The following is a 25,218-nucleotide window of genomic DNA, read 5'->3' as shown; positions in this document are numbered from 1 at the left end:
CCAAATGCCAAATCACTGAAGGAAGAACAGTGAGCTTGACTATCTTCTGCACAAGGTCTAAAACCAGACAGCAAGGACTTCTCCAAAAATGAAGACATTTTCTACATTTTTTAAAAAAGGGGGTAGTATCACATGCGTTGTGTGTACACATGGTGGAAAGCCATGGGCAAACATCTCAGGACATTTCTTGGATGATGATGGGAGGGAAGACCGGGACACAAGGCACTTCCTCTGAATCCATCTCTCTCTACCTAAAAGAGCATTTAAAGTCTAATCTCGGCTCGCTGAAGTCTCTTGTCTAAATCTATCTAGTTTGGATGGTAGGAAGGAACATTCTCCTCAAGTGGCTGAGAGAAAACGACCAAGTTCCTGCTATTAAAGTCTGAAAAACAGCCAATAGCCCAAGGGAGCATAGGTAAGTCACTGCAGGGTTGTTGTTTTTTTGCTGTAAAGTTGCAGCTGACTTATGGCAACCCCATAGGGTTTTCAAAGCAGGAGACTTTTAGAGGTGGTTTGCCATTGCCTGCCTCTGCACAGCAGCCCTGGTATTCTTTGGTGGTCTCCCATCGAAATACTGACCAGGGCCTACCCTGCTTAGTTTCCAAGATCTGATGAGATCAGGCTAGCCTGGGCTATCCAGGCCAGGCGCAGGGATACTAGGAGGGCCAATCTACTCACAGGCACCATTTCTGCCATGCAGTGAGCTGGGCTAACACTTGCTTCATTGATATCAGTCTATAAGCTGTCCTTCACAACTTTGCTTTGACTCTAGGAGGTGGCCCAAAAATGTATGAGCTGCACTAGTTTTTTCCAGCTTTTAGGGTTTTGTATAATCAGTATACTTTTCTGGTTATTTCAAGACATGAAAAATGACCATAAATTTTTAAGCCATTAGGGGGTGGGATTTTTTTCTGCCTCCCCTGGAAAAGTGGAAATTTGGGGGGGAATGAAAGATATGAATTACTTACCTTGCTATTAAGCCTAAACTCATTTTACTGTTTTAGCAAAATAGTGCATAACTGACAACTTAGTTCAGAATTTAAAGTTGTATTATGAGGCATAGATATAGAACTTAAAGTATAAATACCTTGATTTTCTACAAGCAAAACTGCAAATGTGCCCAGTACTGGAAGAGAACTCCAAACTGATGTGCCCTAAGCTATTTTGTGTGTGTGTAAAGTGCCGTCAAGTCGCAGCTGACTTATGGCGACCCCTTATGGAGTTTTCAAGGCAAGAGACTAACAGAGGTGGTTTGCCAGTGCCTTCCTCTGTACAGCAACCCTGGACTTCCTTGGTGGTCTCCCATCCAAATACTAACCAGGGCTGACCCTGCTTAGCTTCTGAGATCTGACGAGATCAGGCTAGCCTGAGCGATCCAGGTCAGGGTAAGCTATTTTAGTGTATCTTAATTTTTGCAAACTGAGAGGCAGTAAAAAAGAAATGCTGAATATAGAAACAAAAGTATATATAGTAAATATAATAAATATTATAAACAAAAGGAAGTATATTATTTGGACAACCACTCTCATGCAGTCACAATAGGTAGGGCTACAGCTGGATATCAGGTTAAAGTTCATAACACTGAAATCTGTTATGATCAGGCCATGACAAATTTTCTTTGGCTATAGAAGCCAGCCCAAGAATTTAGGAGTCAATCATTTCCCAGCCTTCACAGCTCTGTATTTTAATGACCATGTTTTCTAATTATTTGTAGCATGAAACAATCCTAAACTCCTCACAGCTTCTAATCATTTCATTAAAGCTATGAACAAAAGTGTTGCAGCATATAAAATAAATATGGGGTAATCCTGGTTGTTAGCACCACAATAAACCTTCAACCTAACTTCTTACCAATTCCTCATAATTTATCATTACTTTAAAAAACTCCATTTACTTGAATACCAGAGTCAGAGCAGAGAGCAAGTGGTTAAGAAATCAATTCATCTACCGCCACTAAATGGTTAAAGTTGATACATTAAAATGCATTGACAAGAATTTCACACACATGCACTTTTCAGTCACATAATGAAACATTCTGATGTGAAATAATAAGCTTTGTATTTCTACGGAGGATCACAGAGAAAACCTACAATAAAATTGATTCTGAAAATACTAGGTACCACAAGGACATCTCTAGGAACTGCCGCAACCTGAGATTTGATGAGCCCTGCTATGAGGAGGTGCTGAGTCAATGCACCTTGCTCCTCACTGTCCATAACAGCAGCAGAGGTTGTCTCTGTAAAGAGATTGTCTCAAGTTTCTGGAGCCACTTATACTGACCGATTTAGATACTGCACTGAAGTTGATTCTCTCTCCTTCAATATGCAGAAAGGAGGAAGCTACTCCCTGAATTATGGTCCGGCCTTGCCACCGCAGCATTTTTGTTGCAGGGAACTATATAAAGGAAGATGTTTTTGGTCCTATGAATGCACAAAGGAAATGATTAAAGATTAACCGTGCAATCCTGAGGAGGGGTGTGCGAAGCTCCATAGGAGGTGGTGGAACCCCGTGCTGGTGTCTGTGCCACTTTACCATGACGTGAAGTAGCACAGACACCAACGTGGGGGCAAACACACCGGAGCTGGGGAGCCACAGAGCTGCGCAGGCTGATCCTGGAAGGGAAACCCTGCGCCGGCGTGGGGCAGGGGCATTCCCAGGGGCGGAGTTGAAGTTAGTCAGTGTCCAGATCCCTTTTGGCCTCTTTGCACTGCAACATTACCACGCCACCAAAATAGCTGGCATAGCCCCATTAAGAGCTATGGGGTATTTTCTATTTTTATTCTTTCCTAACATTTCTTTTGCGGCCAGGAAGCCTCTGAGGAGTTGGTGCGGCTGCGCCACACCTGACCGCCACATATCCATCCCCCCCCAACCTAGGAATGGGCTGCACATCCAAGTCCTATAATGCTAGTTTGCTGCTATTGCTTAATTTAGAAAAGAAACTGGCCTTACATCAGCCTATGGAACTTTTTACGAAACATGGAAAGCTCATGATAAAGTGAAGAGTCAGGACATCCTATGATAAAGGCTCTCACCATTTGATTGCTCTCTGTTCCCATGAAGTAACTGAAACCCTCAAACTATTTTAATTTAGTAAGGAAGGTTTACTTTCTAAGGTATTTTGTTTGTCAGTACGGACTGAACAGAATTTTGGAAACACTTAGGCTGAAATTTATTGTTACTACCACAGTGAACAGAACTGCCATTATTCACTTCTTCCCTGCATCTCACTGATCTGACAGGGAAGAGATACAGCTGCGAAGAGTATAATGTGTGTTTTATAGGATAAAAGCACCCCTTTGCAGTGATCCCTGTAACAACTCTTTGTTGCAAAAAAGCTAGAAACATGCCCATGTGCAGCGGGGGGGGGGGGGAGTTAAAATGGGAAACACATTTTACAAAGGCAAACTGAAATACATATCTGCAAAGAGCGAGGGATTGCACTCAGAATGCTTGTAAACTATATGGCTCCCTCTTGTGCTTATTATACCACATTTCAGTACACAAAGAATCCAGGATTATGTAATCAACATTTGGGGTCTGTTCACCCTGCAGTGTGCAGTGCACGCTCATAAAAAGGTAATGCATACAAGAGATGTACAGAAGCTTGCACTGGAAAAATTGAACTCTTCCAAAGTAACTAAGTGCAAGCTCAGTAACCATTTTTTTCTGCCATTATTTAAGTAGCACCTCAAGAGATCTAGCCAGCCTTCTTAACCTACATTTCAGGTATCAAATTATTTAAACTGAGTCAGTGCGGGTCTTTGCCTGGCTGAAGGAGTTATTTTTGTCAGCTAAGCCTCACACCTGTTGTTAGCTGTCAAACCAGACTAACGTTTATCTGGCAACAGGAGTGAAAGGGAAGGAATCTCCTTGACGGCATCTGTATTTCCACTACTTATATCAAGAAAAACTCATAACTGCATTTCTTCCCCAAGATAGTCCGCTGCCTTCAGGAGAAAGTAAATGAAACCAGCTACCAAAACAAACACCTGTACCTGCTGTAAATCATCTCTGTGGTTAATGCAATTAAGCAGAGAGGCAGTGCAGTGTACAGACCAGGGCAACCCAACTCCAATTCCTTGCTCAGTCATAAAACTCACTGTGTGACCTCGGGCTACTCATAGCTCAATCTAAATAACCACAGGAGTCTTTCAAGGATAAACGGAGATGATCCCCAAGCAAGTTGCCCTGTGCTTATTGGAGGAATGTGAGATTTAAAAAGGAATAATAAGTGTAGCTGCCTTTTTCAGCCCTAACTTCCAGGGTTAAGACATCGCTTCATACTTTCAATTGAAATATGCCTATTCTGCCTCAGTGTTTCTCAACTTAACATGTTTAGGTTTTATGTGACTTTGGCTTAAAGGATATTGGGTTGGATCCAAAGCAAAAATTCCACTTGAGCAAGAGCTCTTGCACAAGTGGAAATCCAAGAAAGAGACCATGGCGGCTGCTTGGTCACATGAAGCTGCCTTATACTGAATCAGACCCTTGGTCCATCAAAGTCAGTATTGTCTGCTCAGACTGGCAGCGGCTCTCCAGGGTTTCAAGCAGAGGTCTTTCACATCACCTACTTGCCTGGTCCCTTTAACTGGAGATGTCTGGGATTGAACCTGGGACTTTCTGCATGCCAAGCCACAGCCCCTCCCCTTGTGAAAGCTTATTGTAGCCACACCACATCTTGTGCCATACATTTCTGGGCACCTTCTTGCATTGCAAGAAGGAAAGAGCTAGGTGTTGCTCAAGAACTTGTGCGAGCAGAGCCGCACTAAGTCTATTTGTATTTCTCCTTGTGCCTTGTTGGATTCAAGGCGGTATTTGGTGCCCTTCCCTGTATCACTAACATATAAGGCCTTGAACCAAAACTTTGAGCCCATCTAGCACAGTACTTCTGTTCTGACTGGAAGCGATTCACCAAGGTCTTGATTAAAGGCCTTCCCTGTTGAGGTTACCCAAGAATCTTTAATCTGAGTTGCCAAAGTAGAAACGCTTTACAAAGTTAGTTAATTTCTTTTTATAGGCTGGCAGTGAGTAGCTCTGGTACGATTTGGCAGATGGGCAAAAAACTTCTCTGGAGTCACTTGCAAAGCTTCATGGCCCACAGACACTGGCTGTAGTCCAAGACCCGTGCTTTGAGAGCAAGCCTTCTAGAAAGCTTTCAGAGGCTTATTTGGCAACAAGTCACTGTGTGAATGAGTGCAAACTGAAAATATTGACAATACAAACAAACATGGTTATGACATTCTACGGTGGCTTAGTGCAAGAGTTGGGATGTACTCTGAATCAAATTTTGTGTCAACCAAAAGCCAACCTCTGTTCTCTCAGACCCGGTCTCCCCTCCCCTTTCTGTAAAACAGGGATAACACAGAGTTATCTTACAGGTCTGTGGTAAACATTACTGACAATGCCTGTGAAGCGCTTTAAACTAAATAGCGTGAGTATAATTAACAAACGGTACTGCTTAACCTTGGTGCCTTTCCACACAAATTTTACAAGCTTAAAGATTATTTTGGACTGTTAACATAAGTGAAGCACTGAGATTCACCCCAGTTCTTATCTAAACATTTCCAAGGCTGAATATGCTCACAAATCTCATGCCTTGTGGCTTTCAACACATAAGATATTTAGGTTAAATACCTAAAGGTATTTTACTGTGAAGCTCTTCATAATTAAGCAGAAACAGTTAGATTTACACCCAAGATTGGGAGTATTTAGCACTCCAACCCCACCAGATGCCACCAAGCACAACCACCTGGATTCATTCCTTAGGCTGCCCACGAAATACCCAATGCATACTGGCAACGGTATTGCATGCATGTACTGCTCCCATTACATATGGGTTGCCTGTATCCATTTTGAGGGTCTGGCAATCACATGAGACATCACATCATTCACAAAGCGCTAACGGGGCTGAACGGGAGCAAAGTGGTAGGTGCGTCAGGGGGTTTAATGCTCCAATTTCAGCTAAGCCATATTGTACAAAATGCGGGGATAGTTGAATACAAGCGGAATCGCATAATCTGTGATCAGGACGCCTGTCCCAAGCAAGGGCACGACCCCACCTATTGCTTCCATGGCTTTAATGCCATATGCATTTTAAGAGGTCCTTTTCAAAGAGTATACCCAAGATGCCCTATTGTTCCTCCAAAGTACACATTTCACTTGGGAATGCTGACAAGATGATGGTCACACTTGTCTACTTTCAAATGTCAGTAATAAGTACAATCTAGATATCATTCACTGGTATGCTATACTAGCTTTGGACTACGATAACATATGGCAGCGATGAAGACTGATTAACCTGTTAAAACAACATTAGGTGCCTTGTATTGCCAGTTTTTCTTTAAAAAGCCAGAACTTATCTGTGACATGGGCATCACGTTAATGTAGCACCTTCTGTTCCATAGAAGGGGGAAAAATGAATCTTCCAACCTGTCAGAGTTCTATTATAATATCCTAGATTTGCCCAGACTACTTAGTTTTTAAGTGTCCTCACTAATAAATACCACCTAGCAGTACTAGTGCAAACAGAGCAACATGAAGGAAAGAACTGACAGCCTTTGCAAACACAGAGGATAAAATAAAGGTGACTATGCTCAGGAGATCAACATTAACACTTTGGAAACTCAGTACCGACATTTTTCATATCCTCTGTAAAAACACAGAAAACAAACTCATGCAGCTTTAAAGGCAAATGGGGACTCTTTTGTCTAGCCTGTTTTTCAAAGTGTTTTTATGATGACATTCAGCACAGAACTTTCATTTTAAAATATTTTTAAAAGTTGGAAATAATTGCAAAATAGAAATTAAAATTCAATAAAGACAGGAAGGAAGTAGATTATGTTTCAACTGAGATTTTGTGCCATTAAACAGAGTTGGTTCAGGGTGTTGGTTCAGGGTGCACACTGAAGACATTCTTTGTGATAAAATACTGGAGAAGGCTGAAGAGTTACCTAAGAAGTGAAATTTGTATGGTGCAGTGGCTGGAGTGTCAAACTAGGATCTGAGAGTTCCTGGTTCAAATCTCCACTTTGCCAAGGAAGCTTACTGGGTGACTCAGCCTAGACTACCTCACAGGGTTGTTGTGAGGATAAAATGGACAAGACAAGAACAGCATAAGCTGCTTTCGGTCCCCACTGAGGTGAGAGGCAGGGTATAAGTAAAGTAAATACATTCTGATACACACAAAAATGAAGTCTGACAGACATTCTGTCAGTGCACTTTGACTGAATAGCCAAGTTTGAATAGTTTTCTTATGCTAGAAACAAAGACTTCATTACTCATAGGTATCTTACATTACAGTAGCTCAAGGGTGAAAATAACTGGATGGCAAGTAGCTGGATATGTGCAGCCAATAAAAAGTGAAAACTGTATGGTATTTGGATTTCACAGTGTATGTAAATTTTGAATATAGTCATACCTATGGTTTCAAATGACAGCAAAAAGGTAAAGGTACCCTGTGAAAGCACCGGGTCATTCCTGACCCATGGGGTGACATCACATCCCGACATTTACAAGGCAGACTTTGTTTATGGGGTGGTTTGCCAGTGCCTTCCCCAGTCATCTTCCTTTTACCCCCGACAAGCTGGGTACTCATTTTACCGACCTCGGAAGGATAGAAGGCTGAGTCAACCTTGACCCGGCTACCTGAAACCAACTTCCGTCAGGATCGAACTCAGGTCATGAGCAGAGCTTGGACTGCAGTATTGCAGCTTACCACTCTGCGCTACGGGGCTCATCAAATGACAGTAAAGGACTTTATTTCTGTACTAACTTAATCTACTCCCCAGCCTGGCAGTATGAACACCACAGAAGTAGAATATTTTACAGGTTGAGTATCCATTACCCGAAAATCCGAAACTTTTTGAGCACCGACATGACGCTACCTGATCTCAAGTGACAGGTCAAAACGGACAGTTTATTCAGCGTCCCCAAGGAAAATTGCTTATCAGTAGCATATAAATTCAGAGTCAGGAATGATGGTGATGCCAAACAACCACAGACTGTCCTACATGGGTGGCTGAGATTGTGACACCTTTGCTTCCTAATGGTTCAATGCACACAAACTTTGTTTCATGCACAAAATTATTAAAGATATTGTACAAAATTACCTTCAGGCTATGTGTATAAGGTGCATATAAAACACAAATGAATTTTGTGCTCAGACTTGGGTCCCATTCCAAGGTATCTCATTACGTATATGTAAATATTCCAATTAAAAAAAAATCTGAAATCCAAAACACATCTGGTCCCCAGAATTTCAGATAAGGGATACTCAACCTGTACTGCTACAGCAAACTACTTTTGCTCTTAAATGAAAACACCCGCTTGGTTCTATAGCAACAAGAAGGAAGATATACATCTAATGTATCTAAAGATATACATCTTTCAGTAATGTACACTGAGAGAGGAACACGATGGAGACTAAGAACAAGGAACAGGTAGGCAAGCAGGGTGGCAAGCCAACTTCCTGAACAATGGAGCTTTGGGCTGATACACTTTGCATCATTCCAAATACTTCAACATCCACAGTGGCTGGAGAATTCTTTTTGTTTTTTTAAAAAAGGAACATAAGTTCAGATTGACTTCACGCAAAAAAGTAGCTTTGATCGTGCTTCTGCCATTTAACAAAAGGAACCAGAGAGAGAAACTTTCATTCAATCACCACTGCATCACTGATACATATGTGCCATATGTGGCAAGGTCATTCCTAAGATTCCATCACACTTCACCACTGAGACAAAGACACAGCCCCAGATTGAGCTATATGCATTCTCAATGGCTAGAACCCACCAAGATTAGAAATAAAATACACAACCTACCACAGTGCTGCCCTGAAGGCACCTCTTCTACAACTTGCTCCAAAAAGTACATGGACAAAAATAAAGAACTGTATTGGAGGAGGGGGGAGAGATAGAATCACACAGTGTTGGAAGGGACTACCAGGGTCATCCAATCCAACCCCCTGCACAATGCAGGAAATTCACAACTACCTCCTCCCCTCACCCCCAGTGACCCCCACTCCATGCCCAGAAGATGGCAACAAAAACCCTCCAGGTTCCCTGGCCAATCCAGGTTCCCTGGCCTAGAGGGAAATTCCTTCCTGACCCCAAAGTGGCAAATGGCATTACCCTGGGCATGTAAGAAAGGGCCACAATGGTGTTGCAACGGCAAAACCTACCAACCGACCACTATCCTCACTGACAGAGACCCTGCATGAGTTGCAATGTGTGTCTGGGAGCAGTGCAGGCATAGCTTCACTGCAGTAAAAGTATTAAACAATAAACGTATTAATGACAAGATTAATGTAATAAAATAATCATTTTAGCATTGCTTTGACAAGACAACAAGAATCTCTCTTTGCAGCACTCAGAACTGCCCTTTGTCATATCATGGTTTCACCTCTAAGCCATATATAACTATGATGTCAGTTTCACACTCTTACCTGAATAACTTTGTAGAAATAGGCATACTGTCGAGCAGTATTTTTATATTGGCTGAAAACATCATGAATGGCCTGAGTTGACTGAAGATATTGAACTTCATCTTCTTCGAAATAAAGTGGGGTATTGTATTCACTTGGGAGAGTTTGGATGTAAGGCAGCCAGAAAGAATTAGGGTTGCATCGTTCACAAAGAAGATGGAATGCTAATGTGATGTTACCCATGGCTTGGAGAATTCGATCTTGGGAATACAAGGACCCTTAAAGAAAAATGAACCCGTAAGGATACGTAGCCCCTTTGAAACAAACATTCCTAATTCATTCTATGAAAAAAGTGAGGTCAGGTTTTCAAATTTTTATCTTACTAAGATAGATCATTATATTCCTGTAAAGCGTTTAAACAAAAATCTAAACACCAGCCAACTCCTTATACAAAAATGCTATAAGCACTGTAACACTGACTGAACGCCACCACCCTAACACATTGCCTTCTCAGGCATTAAGGGAGCTTGCATATGTAGCATAGGACTGAAGGTAACTGGTACAAAGTAGATTTATCACTGCAGTATGAACAGCGTTCACATGGACATCAGGAAACAGAAAGGCAAAACTAGACCCTTTCTAAATCTTGAGCTTCTTTAAGCACAGTTATAAGGTCACTAGCCATTTCTATTTGCCAATCCACAATATTGTTAATGAATAAATTCCCCATAAATGTGCTGCAAGGATATCCGTAAATATATCCAGCTCTTCTTACCCAAGACTGAATTTTTAGCTGACTCCACAGTCATCAGCAATTTTCTAGGAATCCAGAGAAAAAGTTCTTCAGCCTAGAAAAGCAACAGAGAGCTTCAGTCATGTACATCTGGCATATGTAAACATATAGCATTTGATTAGGAATTCTTCTCTCCTTCCCACCAATACCATATGCCAGGCTTTTAAAGAGGCTTGCCTACCAAGACGACTAGCAAGTGCCTGAGCTGCAAGAAAAGCTGGCCAAGTGCTGTCATTGGCCCATGTGCTACTCAAGAGATCAGACACTGCCACTTTATGCTGTGTGAGCATAACTTTGGCTCTCATTAGACCTAAGAACTATTAGCAACCTTAAGGAAGAAACAAGGAAAAGACAGCTACCCAGAATGTCATCCACTCCTGGCTAGTGAACACTCAATGAGCATGCGCTCTATTTCCTAGCACAGTCATCATGGACAGCCTCTGCCCCACTGATAAAAAGAAGGGAAGAGAGCAGCAATATTTTAAACATTTATTTTATTCATTAAAACATTTCTTTCATGTCTTTCCCCGCAGTTCAAGATGGCTTACAAATACATAATTAAAGACACCATTAAAACACCAAATTCCCCCACCCCATAAACCTCAGTTTTCTTCTTCTCTTTCCTCCTAGCAGAGATGCTAGGAAAAAGATGCAGTCTAAGTTTCCAGCTATAAAGAGGTCCAAGGAAGAAAGGGGGGAGTGGCACAAACCAAGCAAGTAAAAGAGAGGATGGGTGGCCATTCTCTGAATCTTGAGTGCAGCACTGTAGCACAATAATAGGATTGGATTACATTAAGTGCTATTTGAGGGTGCACTGTTACCTCAGTCAAATCCCAAATCTTTGATCAAAACTAAACAATTTTGTAATAGTTTAATACAATTTAGCAAACAAAGGTACAAATGCATTTCCTCCCATTAATTGCTCTTCCAGATCTGGAACTATGATTGTGTTAAAGTACATACTCCTGACTTAAGTGCTCCTATACATCAGCAACGAGGCTGAAAATAAACGGGGGAGACCACCTGAGAACCTTCTGGGTATCATCCTGAAGCAAATTTTATATAAATGTAATTAATAAAACTGGAACTGCACATCTGAAACCATAGTTCACTTTTTGGCAGATGGAGACCAAACTCTTTTCCCCTTCCAAAAGCTGATTAGCACTTTTTGAGGAAGTTGGGGTGGGTGGGGAGAGAGACAAAGACAGAAGAGAATACCTAGAGAAGATCTCTGGGTCAGACTCACAGCTTGGACAGAATCAACAACTAATGATTCATAACTAGGCAAGTAATAAGTGTCTCAACAACCAACTTGCTGCCAGTTTAATCTTCCAAACACAGTGCACAAAGCAGACAGTGGGTGAAATGATCTTTTCACACACCAAATACATTTACCAGTTACCCTCTACTCACCTTTATCTCTCTTGTAGCTTTCAAGCCAAAGCCTTCTTCACCAAAGTTGGCCACTTCAAAACCCTCTACGGACGCACCATTCTCTCCAGCCCACTTCATTAGTTCAGCAAAATAATCATCTCTTTTCCCATCAAAGGTGACGGACAAACCTATGTGTACATTTGATGTCAACAGGAAACACATGGTAAGCCTCCAGCATTTAGAATATTTATCAGTTTGCCGGTGTAGTTCTACTGAAAGGTTACCCAGAATTCATATGCCCACAGTAGCTTGACAGTGCATGACAGAGATCTTCAATTTTAATCCACGAAAAAAGACAGTTCTCAGAATACAAGAGAGACTTGGCAAAAGAGTTAGGGAAGCACAGCCCTTTGGTGGTTTGTACTAACTAGGCTAGGATGTGCAATTCCAGCCATACTCTGCCAATCAATGTCACATGGTCTCTGAGCAGCGTGAAGTGTTACTGGGCACAGTTTTGCAAGATAATGAACTTATTTCCTTTTGGACTCAGGGGAACGTAAAGAGTTCTAATCTGAGTTAGAGATGTCCTCAGTGGCACAATTTAAAAACCTATAGCTCTGTCCCCAAGCATGTCTATATATGATTACTTCTTCTGCTTGCCATAGCTGTGTAAAACAATGAAAATGACAAATCACCTTCACTCTCAACAGACACACAAGTTAACCGAGAATTAGTCCTGGCCTATATATTACTGTAACAATAATATAAAACATAAATGTTTGTATTATTCCTTTGTTGTGCTTTTACCTTGATGTATAACTATTATACAGTTCAGCTTCATGGTCAACTGAAAAAGATTAGCGAATTACAGCAAAATAAAACATTAACATACAATATTAAAAAAGATAGACTGAATGCATCAACTTATTGATTGCTCACACAGGTTCTCCATGAATCCCTTCTTAAGTTTCTTGACCTGGACAGCAAATAGGCAATGAATATACTAAATACGGAAGAGTAAAAGCTTAATCTTATCAATTTCATCTACTCCCCATGTTCACAATTTAAGGCATGATTTCATTTTAATAAGTAGTAACAAACATTTTTAGTTTGGGCCAAGCTGGTTCTAGCAGAGCGTTCTTATATTACCTTTCTGTTTTTTACGGATTCTCTCAACAAGAGCTCGAATCTGCTGATATTCTTCCCACTCCTTTCCAGGACCTGCAGTTGGACTGCTGCATTCTGGAAGCATAAATACAGAAATAACATTCTGTTCAGTTCAATTTAGCCTTTCTCCTTTTCGCAACATCAAGAGAATTATATATGGATAGGTAGTTTTAATTTCATAACCTTCAGTTAGGCAATCATACCAAAACTTTTAAGTCTGCAGAAGACAAATATCTGACAAATTCCAGGACTCAAGGCTAGAGCCTGTGCAATTACTATGAAGCTTTCGTTTTTAGGTTAAGCTATTCTACTGAAATTAATTCAGCATCTGCCCCTTTCCACATTTATTCACATCCTCATCTGGCTCAGAGGTTAAGAATATTAAACTTACTCTGTAATAATTCGCTAATTAGATTCAGCATTTCTTTTGGTGAGACCACAGCGGTAGCTCCAGTACCCGACTTCTGAGTTTTCACTCTGCTTTTCTTCCCCATCTTCCAACTTGAAGAAAATAGTAGTAAAATAAGCACGGGTTTTCTACCTCCACACAAGCTTTTTTTGCATATTATTTTTTTTAAACCACAGATTCCATCATATTAAATATCTTGGAAAGAAAAAGGCAGGAGAAAGTAGGTAGAGGTCAGCAAATATTTTAAAAACTTCAAGGAAAAATCCATTTCAGAACTTTTTTTTTTACACTTGTCACTTACCTCCTATAACTGAATCATACTTTAAAGTATCCATGAATGCCAGGATAAATTGTTAGTAGGATAAACTTTTAATAGGCCAACACATCTGGCAGGTAATCACATAGGTGTCTCCATCAGTAAATTAATACTATATCTTAAAAGACTGAATATATTGGGTTTTGATTCTCCCCACTAAGACAGAAGCTCCCTAGCAAAACAAGAATGAGCACTATGAGAATAAGCTGCAGAAGCAAAATGCTTAATGACTTATACCACATCAGAGGGTATTACTCCCTTACTTACTCCTGATTTGTAAACTTAGAAATTAAGACCCACTGATTTCAACAGACTTTATATTTATGACTAGATCGTGGATTTAGGATAAATGGTACTACTCAAGCAAACAACATCCAGTGCTTAAAATGTTTTATTCTGCTAGTTGTGCTAATGTTATCTTAAATATAAATCTGTGGAAAACTACAGATATCTTTCCTAAGGAAAAAAAGTCAATGATGATAAATATACTTCATTGACACGCAGCTAAGTTCCATATCCAAATATAGAGGATCAAACTAACTTGGCACCAAGTTACATGTAAAAACAGTGACAGCAAAAGTTTAACCAATCTCCCACTCAAAATCTTGCTGGCAAAGATGTTCTGCTGTGTTCAGCTTTGAACTTCTGTTCCACCGAAAAACCTCTCCTTGATTAGATGCAAGCATATTCTCTTTCTTCCCACACATCAGTTTTGGGAAACAAAAAAAAATATTTCCCCTCAAAAGGCAATCACTTTGTAGCAACTTCTCTTAAGAAAAAAATAACTGTCTGAGGCCAGAATTCTTAAATAAATCTACAAGCTCATTAGTATATGGTTTTGCAATCCTATTTATTTACCCATGCATCTTTAAAATGTGATAGCAGGATTAGATAGACAAACTCTAAAAACTCGCTTGCAGTACAATCCACTAATCAAGAGAAACAAATATCCCCAAAATCTTATCAGAATCACCGAAGAGAAAGATTATTTATAGCACAGGTAAGTCTGAAAAGAATTCAGTTATTTTAATCAGACTTCATTTTAAGGCATGTGAATTAGAAACGTTTGTAATTCAAGACACTATGAGAGACACACTGCATCAGAAGCATGAGAACCAATTTTTTCCAATACACTGCTATGATTTGACCTGATTGTTTGAAATGCATGAATACTAAAATTAAAAAACTGCTGAAGGAGTAGCTGTAAATCTAAATCCAGGTATATAGAAAACTTCTTTTGGCATCCAAACTTGAGCATATTTTCAAGACTGTTATTACATGTGGAACGACATTTTATTATATAATAGGAATTACAAACATTCTGTCCGGTTCCCTGGGGTAGAATTCTCCTCTCTAGTAAGAGAAAGGAGAGCCTGTGCAGTGCATGACTCATACCACTCTTTTAAAACATTATGCTAGAGTAACTAAAGGAGGATACTTTAAAATAGGGAACATGAAAAATTCATAAGCTGCAAAGCAATCTGTATTAAGCACGTGATACCACTTTGAATTCACCTAGTAGCATTCAGTGCTTCAGTAAAGAGCACAAAACAACGTACTGAGCATCCATGCATTCCTTACTGTCAAATGTACAAAGGACAGGAAATCAGGGACTTTTGTTCAATAGTTAATATATCAGAACCTGGAAGGGCAGCAACACTTGTCACTTGCTGCACAGGAGCAGGATTCTAATTGCAAGTCACGAAGTTCTTTACCACTGACTTGGGCTTGCACTAGCCAAAGATCATTTATTGAAGGCTTTCACGAAACTGCCTCAGCTGCTCCTTTGCCGAAGCTTTGGATAAAGGAAAAAGTATGGCTAGAGCTCTACCTGTCAGGTACTGCAGCTTTAAACTACTTGATGGAGCCAATCTAAATAAAATACGGTGCAGAATGCATCTACGGAAAGTAGACTTGCTTCTTGTTTTGCTACGCATCTCCTAAGCTGAGTCTGCTCCCATTTTAAATACCATATGACAGTTAAGAATCCATAGGTATATCCACAAGTATATTAGGTAGACTGAAGTTAGATGGAATCCCTTTGGAAGCAGACAGAGATCCAAGAACAAACATTTTGTAACTGTTCAGAGTCTTCAGGGTATAACCAGCTAAGTCTCCAACTTTTCCTCAACATGTTTCTAACTTCTTTCAAAGTCCATGCTAGGATAAAGTTAATTATTTATTGAGTACAAGATCCAAAGAAGATTATGATTTTAGAAGGAAAAGTGTAGCTTTTAACACTCCAAGCTCACTGACAAAACCTAAGCAGGTTTCACGGTATAAAAGATTACTCAAAGATGTAATCTAAAAGCATTACTTACATGTTCAACTAGTATGCTGCTGCTATTCCTCTGCAGACAGCAAGAGTGTATTATATTTTGCATATGCTGCCAAGAGTTGAAAGCAATACCTAAGTCAGAGGCTAAGCTTGGGAGTCCTGAGATTCTCGTGGTTATGGAGAAGAGTTTGAAAGCATACAGAAGAATCCTTTAGATTCTCAAAAACCCAGAAAAGGACACAGTAACCAAGGAAACTCCAAAAGAAAGCAGTTTCTTTCAATTAAACAGAAGACATAGCCACCCAATATGCCCCCATTTCTTAAGAACATTAAACTGCCCCATTGAATTGAACCCAAAAGCTCATCCAGACCAGTACTCTGTCTCAATAGGAGCCAGTCAGATGCCCCTGAAAAGCTCATAGCAGAACATGGTAAGACATTTCTAGCTATTCTCCAGCATTTGACAGAGATGTGCTGCCACTGAACATGGAAGTTCCTTTTCTTGTGGTCAACTGCCAGTAATCTGAATCTGTGCTGTATTTTTTACCATTTCTGTATGTTGTAAGCTGCATTTCTGTATATGGGTGCTGTGCTATTGCAAAGTACGCAGGAATTTAGGCCACCAGCAGCAGCCAGTATGTGTTGCAATCTCCCCAATTTAGTTCTCGGGCTGATGTAACTGATACAGTTGTGAAGCTGTTTCTTCATCTTCCTTTCACAAAGGAACTAGATCAGTCATGTCCAAAGTCCGGCCCGGGGGCCAATTGCGGCCCCTGGGCCGGTTTAATACGGCCCCCCAGCCTGTTTTGCAGAGAGAGAGAAGGGGGCGCGTGGGGGCTGTGCCTGTGCTTTGCATCCCCGACCGAGGGGGCGACGCTTGGGCGGAGGGTCGCCTCGATTGGCTGTCTCAGCCCCACCCCCCGAAATGAAGGCCAGCGAGTCTGAAACCCTATAGAGGCCACTTCCTTCTTACCCAGAGCCCGTGTGTGGGGACGCGGCCTTTGTTGTTCTGACACATGGAAAAGCAGCAGCAGCTCCTCCTGAGTGGGTCAAGGGGGATACTTAGGATGGGTTGGGGGGGACTCGAGGGTGGGAAAGGGGGCGGGGGGGGCGGGGAAGGGAAATGCAAGGGAGGTCAAAGGCTGGCCCCAATCAGGGAGAGGAAAGACACCCCCCAGCACACACACACAAACACCGAAAAGCCTGGGAGTGGGGGGGCTGCTCCGTCTGGCTCTCCTCTTTTCTCCCTACAGAAGTATGGGGTGGGGGGAAGATGCAGCCCCTTCCCTGCATTGCGGAGGCCTCGCGAGGGATCCAGATTTGCAGGGTGGGTGGGAGGGAGGAGAGGAGACACTGGATGGGTCTTGAGTAGGGGGATTGTGAGTCAAGGAAAGGCAGGGGGAGAGGGGGCTGGATTTGGGGGCGGGGGGTGTTTGGAGTCAGACCCCCCAGCAGGTTCTCTCCAAGGCAAGTGGCTGCTTCGAAAAAAGGGATGGGGAAAATAAATTACTCCTGGCATGTATCGTGTTTGGAAATGAGGCGTGTTCAGACGGGGCCGAGTCTGTAGAGGACACCCGTGTTCATTCTGGAGGTCAAAGCCCCGAGCAGAGAGCAAAGAGGTCAGAAGGAAAGAAGAAGAGAAGAGTTTGTTTTTATATGCCCACTTTTTCTACCACTTAAGGGTGGCTTACAATCGCCTTCCCCTCCCCGCAACAGATACCCTGTGAGGTAGGTAAGGCTAAGAGAGCTGTGACTAGCCCAAGGTCACCCAGCTGGCTTCGTGTGTAGGAGCGGGAGAAACAAATCCAGCTCACCAGATTAGCCTCCACCGCTCATGTGGAGGAGTGGGGGAATCAGACCCGATTCTCCAGATCAGACCCCACCCCACTCTTAACCACTACACCACGCTGGCTCTCATGGGGAGAAAAACTCCACATTCCTCCCTGCACGGGAGATGTCATAGTGTTTGAATCTTGGACTCCATGAGAATGAAAACCAGTTTATTTCCTGGCTCAGATGAGGGGAGGACAGAATACCCCCGGCATGGTTGAAGGGAGAGAGTCGACAGTCCCAGAGAGGCACATGAGTGAGGGGGGGAGGAAGAGTTCCTGCTCCCTCCCTACAGAAGGAAGATTGGAGATTTAGAAGCTGGGGGGTGAGCTGAAAGGGGCTTTGGGGAAAGGAAGGAAGGAATGCTGCCATGGTTTTTGTGGTGCAGTCTGTGGTTATGGGCATAATAAGTATGCCTTTTGCAATAAACTTTGCATAAAATAGTTAATTTGCATTTAATTAATTTAATTTAAAATGTCTGGCAAAATGGTCGGCCCACACGCATGTTCACTTCATCAAATCTGGCTCTCTTTGAAAAAAGTTTGGACACCCCTGAACTAGATGTTCACAACACAATGGTTTAATCAGAAGTTTTATCTTACAAAGATTATACTGGTGTTAGTTATCACAGCAGTTTTGCCTACAACTCAAAGTAGCTCTTCTCATAACAACTTAAACTGGCTTGTAAAAATGAGCTTGGGTAGCAAAGCCATCTTCAAATCTCACGGAATGGGATTCTCTCTCATTAAGCCCATACACTACACATGCGCCTCATCTTCATACATACAACATATGGTAGTTATGTCACTGTTGCTGATTTATCTTTTGCATATTAATGTTTTAAAATACTGTATGGTAGTCTGACAACTCATTAGAAAGATAGGATAGAAATTGATATAAGATAAACATAATGCTTAAAAACTGCATGTAATCCATAATCGACAATTAAAATAGATGGGAAATTTTATATTAATGGCATGAATTCCAAGCAGGTCTCTAGAGAGGCGGCATATACATCTGTTAAATAAATTATGGTTACAGCCATAGTACTCAACACAAAAACACACATCTAAAATTCATAATATTAAGTAATGTCCTTCTCCTAGTAGTAACTCCCTAACATCAAGAGCACTTTTCCAGATCTTGCATAGCAGAGAGTCTTAAAGATCATTAATAAGTGTGTACCCCTTGACCCAGCATGGTGTAGTGGTAACAGCACTGGACTAGGCCCGGCGAGATGAAGGGAGATCTCCAGGGGTAGTCTGACTGAAAAATCAGATAGCTAACATATTAGCTAGAACCAACGAGCAGTACATACAGGTACTGCAGAACAAGGAATAACTTTAATAGGTCAAGAGCAGATGGCTTAAGGAAACCAGCTACACCTCATGCTATTAAACAAGAGTCCCAAAGAACCACCCGTTTAGTAGTGTGTGTCAATTTTTTTCCCTTACAATTTTCTCCCTTGGTGCTGTGTGCGCGCACTAAGTTAGGCTGAAAAACGTTCAAGGAACAAAGATTTTGCCAAGCATGAAAAAGCATCTATGCTAAAAGCTGACAACAGAGAACTTCAGCTAAGATGCCTTTCCTTTCCTTTTATCCCTTAGAAGCTCCTTGATCAATTGATCTTGAGCAGCATATATCTAGTGTTGGAGGAATATAAGGACTGAAACAAATCTTGCCACTGACAATGTAGCCTTGGGGTCCCTATCACTTAGTAAAAAAGGCATTATGTCAGTCACAGAGGCATTGGATTTGTATATTAAAAGGGGGGAAATATAGTGCGATCGAAGTTCCTTGTAAAAGCGGTCAGCTAAGATGCAATTCTGTAATCTCTGAGTAGACAGCAAATACAATGACCTTCTAACATCACAGAAATACAGCCGCTGAGAACAGATAAACATGGGCAAGGGGGTCCTGGTAACGAAATACATCAGAGTTACCCATATACACCATTCACCAGCACTTTGCCCAGATGATAACATATAGAAAATGGAGAAATGTAGCAAGGTGACAAAAAAAGGCAGTGTGAAGGAAAGCAAAACATGAATTCTTCAAAAGAGACAGTGATAAAAGTACTGAATCAGAATGAGATGTTTAAGGAGATAAACAAATGCAGTGACTCCCTAGAAATCAGACTATTGCAGGTTAAAGCCAGAAATGGGAACTCTAAGTAGCAAGGAACAGCTTCTAGTGTTTAGACTAAGAAAGTAAGAATCCAACAAAGGAACAGCTGATGCACAAACAAGAATGAAAAGAACTTAATATTTACCCCTAATGTGAGGGAAACAGAAAAAGAACTACCATGCACACAAATATGACGCATAGGGTCAGAAGTACGAGCTTTATGTGAAATAGTAGGTTCTGAAGATGGAACGCTTAGAAAGCCGAGGCAGAGCTGGACAAGATGAAACAGGCATTAAGATCAGATAAGGATGACCACACCCACAAAGTCTATGGAAAAGAGCAGCAAAACTGTTGAGTAACTGCAAAAATTGAATTTGGTGTCAGTAATAAACAACAAAATCTTAACTCGTTTCAAGTGACTTGAACTATTGAGAGTGAAGAGATAGAAGACAGAAATTAAAAATAAATATTAAGACTAGTATGGGAGTAAGATTTAAGTAAGAGGCAATTAAGAAAACTGAACTGCACAGGAAGGGATGATGAGAACTGGGTAACTGGGCAGGGACACCATATGAAAGGATTACAGAAGAAAACATGCAAAGGTGAGGTTAAAAAGATCAATTGGGAGATTTTATGGCACAGCAACAGCTTGAAAATTTGGATGCAAGCAAAAATGATAAAAGAGATGAAAGACAATAATGCCATGAGGAGCACTGACTTGGACAGGGACACTGTACTGTTGTGGTAGCAGATATTACTTGATAACAGCAACAGAGAAAGAAAGGGCCAGAACACTGGACAGGAGAATTGATGGGCAGCAAAGAGAAGCAGCAAGCGGGGCATGGATCAGGAGGAAAGCATGTTGGACATCCTTCGAAATTAAGGTCCTTGTGAAAATAACGGGAAATAACATTATTCATTTTTATTTAAAAGGATTCATGCCCATTCTTCAAAATGGCTAACAATGCACAAAAACAAACACACTTGATTCTCTGTAAGGAAGCAGCATACATAAGCAGTAAGCAAATACAACCATGGAGGTGGGGAGAGGACAAGAACACATAGCACTGCAATCAGAGGTGAAATGTTATGCCTGCTTGTTTCTACCAAAGTTCTCCCAAATTTAACATGACCTACACAAAAGTAAGCATCACTATGGTTTGTACAGTCCAAGTTTGTGTCATACCCAGTCATTTGCACTATTACTTTGGGAGTAACCTCCCCAGACTATTTAGCCCTGTGGGGATTACTTCCAGGTAGGTTTGTCAGGTCCCTCTTCTCCACTGGCGGGAGGTTTTTGGGGCGGAGCCTAAGAAGGGAAGGATCTGGGGAGGGACATAGAGTCCCATTGCCAAAGCGGCCATTTTCTCCAGGTGAACAGATCTCTATGGGCTGGAGATCAGTTGTAATAGCAGGAGATCTCCAGCTAGTACCTAGACGACCCTGGTGGTCCCTCCCAACGCTATGATTCTATACCTGGAGGCTGGCAACCCGACTTCCAGGTAGTATCTTAGATACCCTGGAGAGATTTATTGTCGAAGGCTTTCACGGTCAGAGTTCATTGGTTCTTGTAGGTTATCCGGGCTGTGTAACCGTGGTCTTTTTTTTCTTTCCTGACGTTTCGTTTCGTTTCAGTGTGACTCCTCTGAAGATGCCGCAGCTGCTGGCGAAACGTCAGGAAAGAAAATTCCAAGACCACGGTCACACAGCCCGGATAACCTACAAGAACCCGGAGAGATTACTCCCAATTGATAACTTAGAAAAATATCAGAATTAAAATAAATTAGAAATCATTCTATTAGACTTCAGTAACTGTTAGAAATAACACCTAGAAAGAAACTAGGGGAAAGCCCTAGAGGACTACCTCCCCTCCACCATCACCTTCATACTGTTAAACCGGATTGCGGTTGAAGGCCGTGATCAGGATTAACAGGCACGGTGTTATGAGCGTGTGAACAGGGTGGGGAAGGGGGGGGAGGGAGAGATGGGAAATAGAGGCGTGAGGCAGTCGTTGGGCGCCGAGCAGCGGCCCCTCGCTCTCCCTGTAGCCGAGCAGCGCCGTCCTCTCGGGCTGTGAGGGGCCCAACCACCAGATGGGGGTGGGGGTGGGGAACAGGGCTCAGGCCCGGACCAGGCCCCCCTCCCTTTCAGAGAGGAGAGGCGTGAGGGAAACGGGAGGGAGCCCTTCCCCTCCTCCCCCCCCCATTTACCTTTCAACGGCGACAAGGCGGGACCCTCCCCCCAAATAAGAATTCCTCTCACCGGACGGCTCTGCCCGGGATGGGGGGGAGGGGAAAAGGGGGGGGGAAAGAGGCCGGGGCGGCAGCGGAGCCAACCACAACCCCGCCGCGCACGCTCACTGCTCAGCGGCCAGCGCTTTGGCCCCACCCACCCCTGCCGTCAGTCTGCGCTTCCGAGGCCGCCATTGGGTCTAACCCTTTCTCTCGCACACGGGCGGCCGGCCAATCCCATTCGGCTTCGCCCCCCCCCCCAAGTCGTTCTCACCTATGGCCAAGCCGGGCGTGAGGCAGGAGAGGGGAAAACACATCGACCCCTCGCCGCCCGCCCAACAGTTTACCGCGAGTGGGTGTGTAAGAGAGTTCTGATTGGACGAAACTGCGACTCTACTGGTCCACCTTCTCCCGCCTCCCTCTTCAATTCGCTTTGCTGATTGGCTGAGGTGAACCACCCAGAGGACGGTTTGTTCATTTCTGGGACACCCTATTGAGCGACAGGGGCAGTTTCTAAACCAAGGCGTACGTAAGACCCGCCCACCATCTCCATCCCTCATTGGGCAAAGAAGGGGTGGGGCTTAACCGTTCAAGGCCGCGCTCGTGATTCGTCCGATAACTACCGCTCCTCTCCCTACGCACGCACGCACGCACGCGCGCGGGAGGGGGGGGCTGTGGTCTCGCGGAGCCTGCGTACCAGAGGGTCGTGCGTCTTCCTCTCCCCGCCGTTCATTCGTGCGCCGTCGCGATGACGTCGACAAACGGTCTTCCAGCCTCGGTCCTCCCAAGATGGCGCTGCGCAGGAGGTGTCGCTGAGGGGAGGCCGGGGATTCTGGCGCCGGGGTCGCTTTTGTGAGTGTCCCGGGAGGCGACGGAGGGAAGGGATCGACGGCCTTTCATCGCCCAGTGAGCTCTGAGGAGGGGAAGGCTTCGTCGCCGGAAAGAGGATTAAAGGGGAAGTCCTCTTTGTTAGCGTGTGTACGTTCAGCTCTTCGTGAAATAGTGCGTATGAGAGGTGATGTATTTTCGCGCGCAGGTGCTGCTTAGTCTCTCAGGGCATCTCGAGGCGGTTTACAGTAGTAACGTAGTTGACTATTACAGTAGTAATAGCTGACTTTCCTGAATCAAGTGAGGTTAGGCTTTGACGTGCCGCTGTCTGGGTTCCAGCAGTCGGGCTGTCCGCTCTCTCTCTCTCTCTCTCTCTTTTTAATATTTTTTTTATTTTCTTCATTTAATATATCAACAGAAACGATATAATAGTAATAATAAAAAGAAAAACAAGTGATATATCTAATTTAACAATAAAATGCCTTCCCCCTCTCCCATCCAAAAATGAATTGTGTAAACTTTTGCTAACGGAGCTAATCCCGATATTATTTTAATTAACCTGTTCTTATCCTATCCAACATTATTAAATCAATACCTAATATAAAAATTAATACAAAGTATAAATAAGGGATTCGATCAAAGAGTATCCTTTAAATGGTTGCTGTTTTACTTGCATATGTGCTTCGTTGTCAAGTTTGCTGTCAGAAATCTGGGCAGGGAGACAAAGGGTCTGGTGTTGTAAGCACCTAGGAGCTTGAGCAGTCTGCTTTCCCTAGCTTCTCCCCCACCACCACCTAAACTGACTTTCAGCTGATGTCAACAGTCATGGGATAATCCTGCTAAGAATTCAGCCAACCTTTTGTGTGTATGTAATTATCAATGTTCATAAGGAGCCCCACCATGTGGAAGCTCTGGCATTTGTTTCTCTGCCCTTGTTATGAAGTTTGCTGTTGGAGCAAACAGTGATTAATTTTCAACCGCTAGAAGAAGGAAAAGGCATGGTATGTGTGTGAAGATGGTTAAGGCTGCTTTTCACGAATTTTTGTCATTGTGTATGTTGTGTTTAGCATGCCAACCCCGTATGTAGGTTGCCAGCACCCTGCTTATATTGATTTTGTTGTAATCCACACGTTTGACAGGTCACTCACCTGTACAGGAACTAAGGGGACCAGCTGTGCGTGCTCTCCTTGCCAGTTTGTTTGGCAACAAGCAAACCCTCCCTCCCAGCCTGAATGGATGTACTGCCAGTGTAACACCATGACCAAGTCCTATGGGACACACAGCAAACCTGGGGAGCACAGCCATGTTTTGTGTCTCACGGGGAACACAGCAGAGCATCCTGGGACAACAACCACAGCAAATGCTTCCTAGGGAAGCCTTTTTGGGAGAAATCAAGACCTGCCAACAGGATGACAGTAATTAAGCTACACCAGGCAAGAAGGCAAAGATGCCTCTTCCTCTACTGTCTTCGACTTAATATGCAGTCACTGACCATTAACACCATTGCGATGTAAGGAACCCTGTGACAATCTGGAACCTCCAATTCATATCTTCCCATTGTCCCCAAAGCTCCTACCTAGTACATTACTCACCTTAATAGCTCACGTTTTGTAACCTGAATTATAATTCAATCAAAAACTGCCTTTTCTGTTGCCGTGTAGTCAATTCTATAGATTAGGTCTCCCCACTATTATCAAATCTCTCAATAAATTCTATATTCCTTTTAAATTAGGTCTCTGTCATCTTTTTTCTACTGAAGACTTGTTACTCACAGCCACCTCTTTAGGTAAAAGATCCCTGTTTGCCGCACCCTGCACAAAACACGCAAGCTAATTCCCCATGTTAATCTGAATGCATATTTACGTGTTTGTGGGGGTGTGGTGACATATAGTGCTAGTAAAAACAGCAAAAGACAGATCTCTGCCCCATGGAGCCTGAAATCTAAAGTATCATACAGCAGAGGTAAAAAGAAGAGTGGGTAATGGAAAGGAAGGTAAATGGGGGAAGAATATATTGATTTTGTTGTAATCCACACGTTTGACAGGTCACTCACCTGTACAGGAACTAAGGGGACCAGCTGTGCATGCTCTCCATGCCAGTTTGTTTGGCAACAAGCATTTTGCTAATTCTTTATCATCTCCTGGAGGGACAGGAATAAAGCTGGAATATCCAGTTTTGGGAATACTAAAGATAAAAATAAAGTGCTAGTGCCTAGAAATGCCTGAGGGCACACTGTAGAATTTTTGGGTCTCATGGGAAACAAGTTTCCTGTTTGCTTCCCAAATTGGTTTTGCAAAGGATTAAGTTAATAAAATAATTTTATTTTAGTTTGGTATATGTAACTTGGTGTGAAACATTTGTAGAAAGTAATCTTGTAATATCAAAAATGTAATCCTCTAAGTGTTCCTCCCCCCCCCCCTTTCAAGGCTCTAAAGTCGCCA

General features: G+C 42.6%; 1 protein-coding gene across 2 annotated transcripts in view; it reads right to left on the bottom strand.

Annotated features, from left to right (window-relative positions):
* SETD3 (SET domain containing 3, actin N3(tau)-histidine methyltransferase) overlaps window positions 1-22,005 on the bottom strand; it is a 56,854-nt gene extending 34,849 nt beyond the window's left edge. The window contains exons 1-6 of one of the 2 annotated variants that reach the window (XM_056851311.1): window positions 21,929-22,005; window positions 13,150-13,259; window positions 12,741-12,833; window positions 11,631-11,779; window positions 10,200-10,272; window positions 9,446-9,702 (exon numbers count right to left, since the gene is read on the bottom strand). In XM_056851311.1, the coding sequence (XP_056707289.1) occupies window positions 9,446-9,702; window positions 10,200-10,272; window positions 11,631-11,779; window positions 12,741-12,833; window positions 13,150-13,252 (675 nt within the window). In that variant the 5' untranslated portion in view covers window positions 13,253-13,259; window positions 21,929-22,005. The remainder of the gene's footprint in view (window positions 1-9,445; window positions 9,703-10,199; window positions 10,273-11,630; window positions 11,780-12,740; window positions 12,834-13,149; window positions 13,260-21,928) is intronic. The other variant, XM_056851310.1, reaches the window with a different exon arrangement.
* Between the last annotated feature and the right edge of the window lie 3,213 nt (window positions 22,006-25,218).

Source organism: Euleptes europaea, chromosome 6, assembly GCF_029931775.1.
Source record: "Euleptes europaea isolate rEulEur1 chromosome 6, rEulEur1.hap1, whole genome shotgun sequence".
NCBI lineage: Eukaryota > Metazoa > Chordata > Lepidosauria > Squamata > Sphaerodactylidae > Euleptes > Euleptes europaea.
Note: the sequence above shows the minus strand (reverse complement) of the source record. Positions and strands in the feature narration are given on the sequence as shown.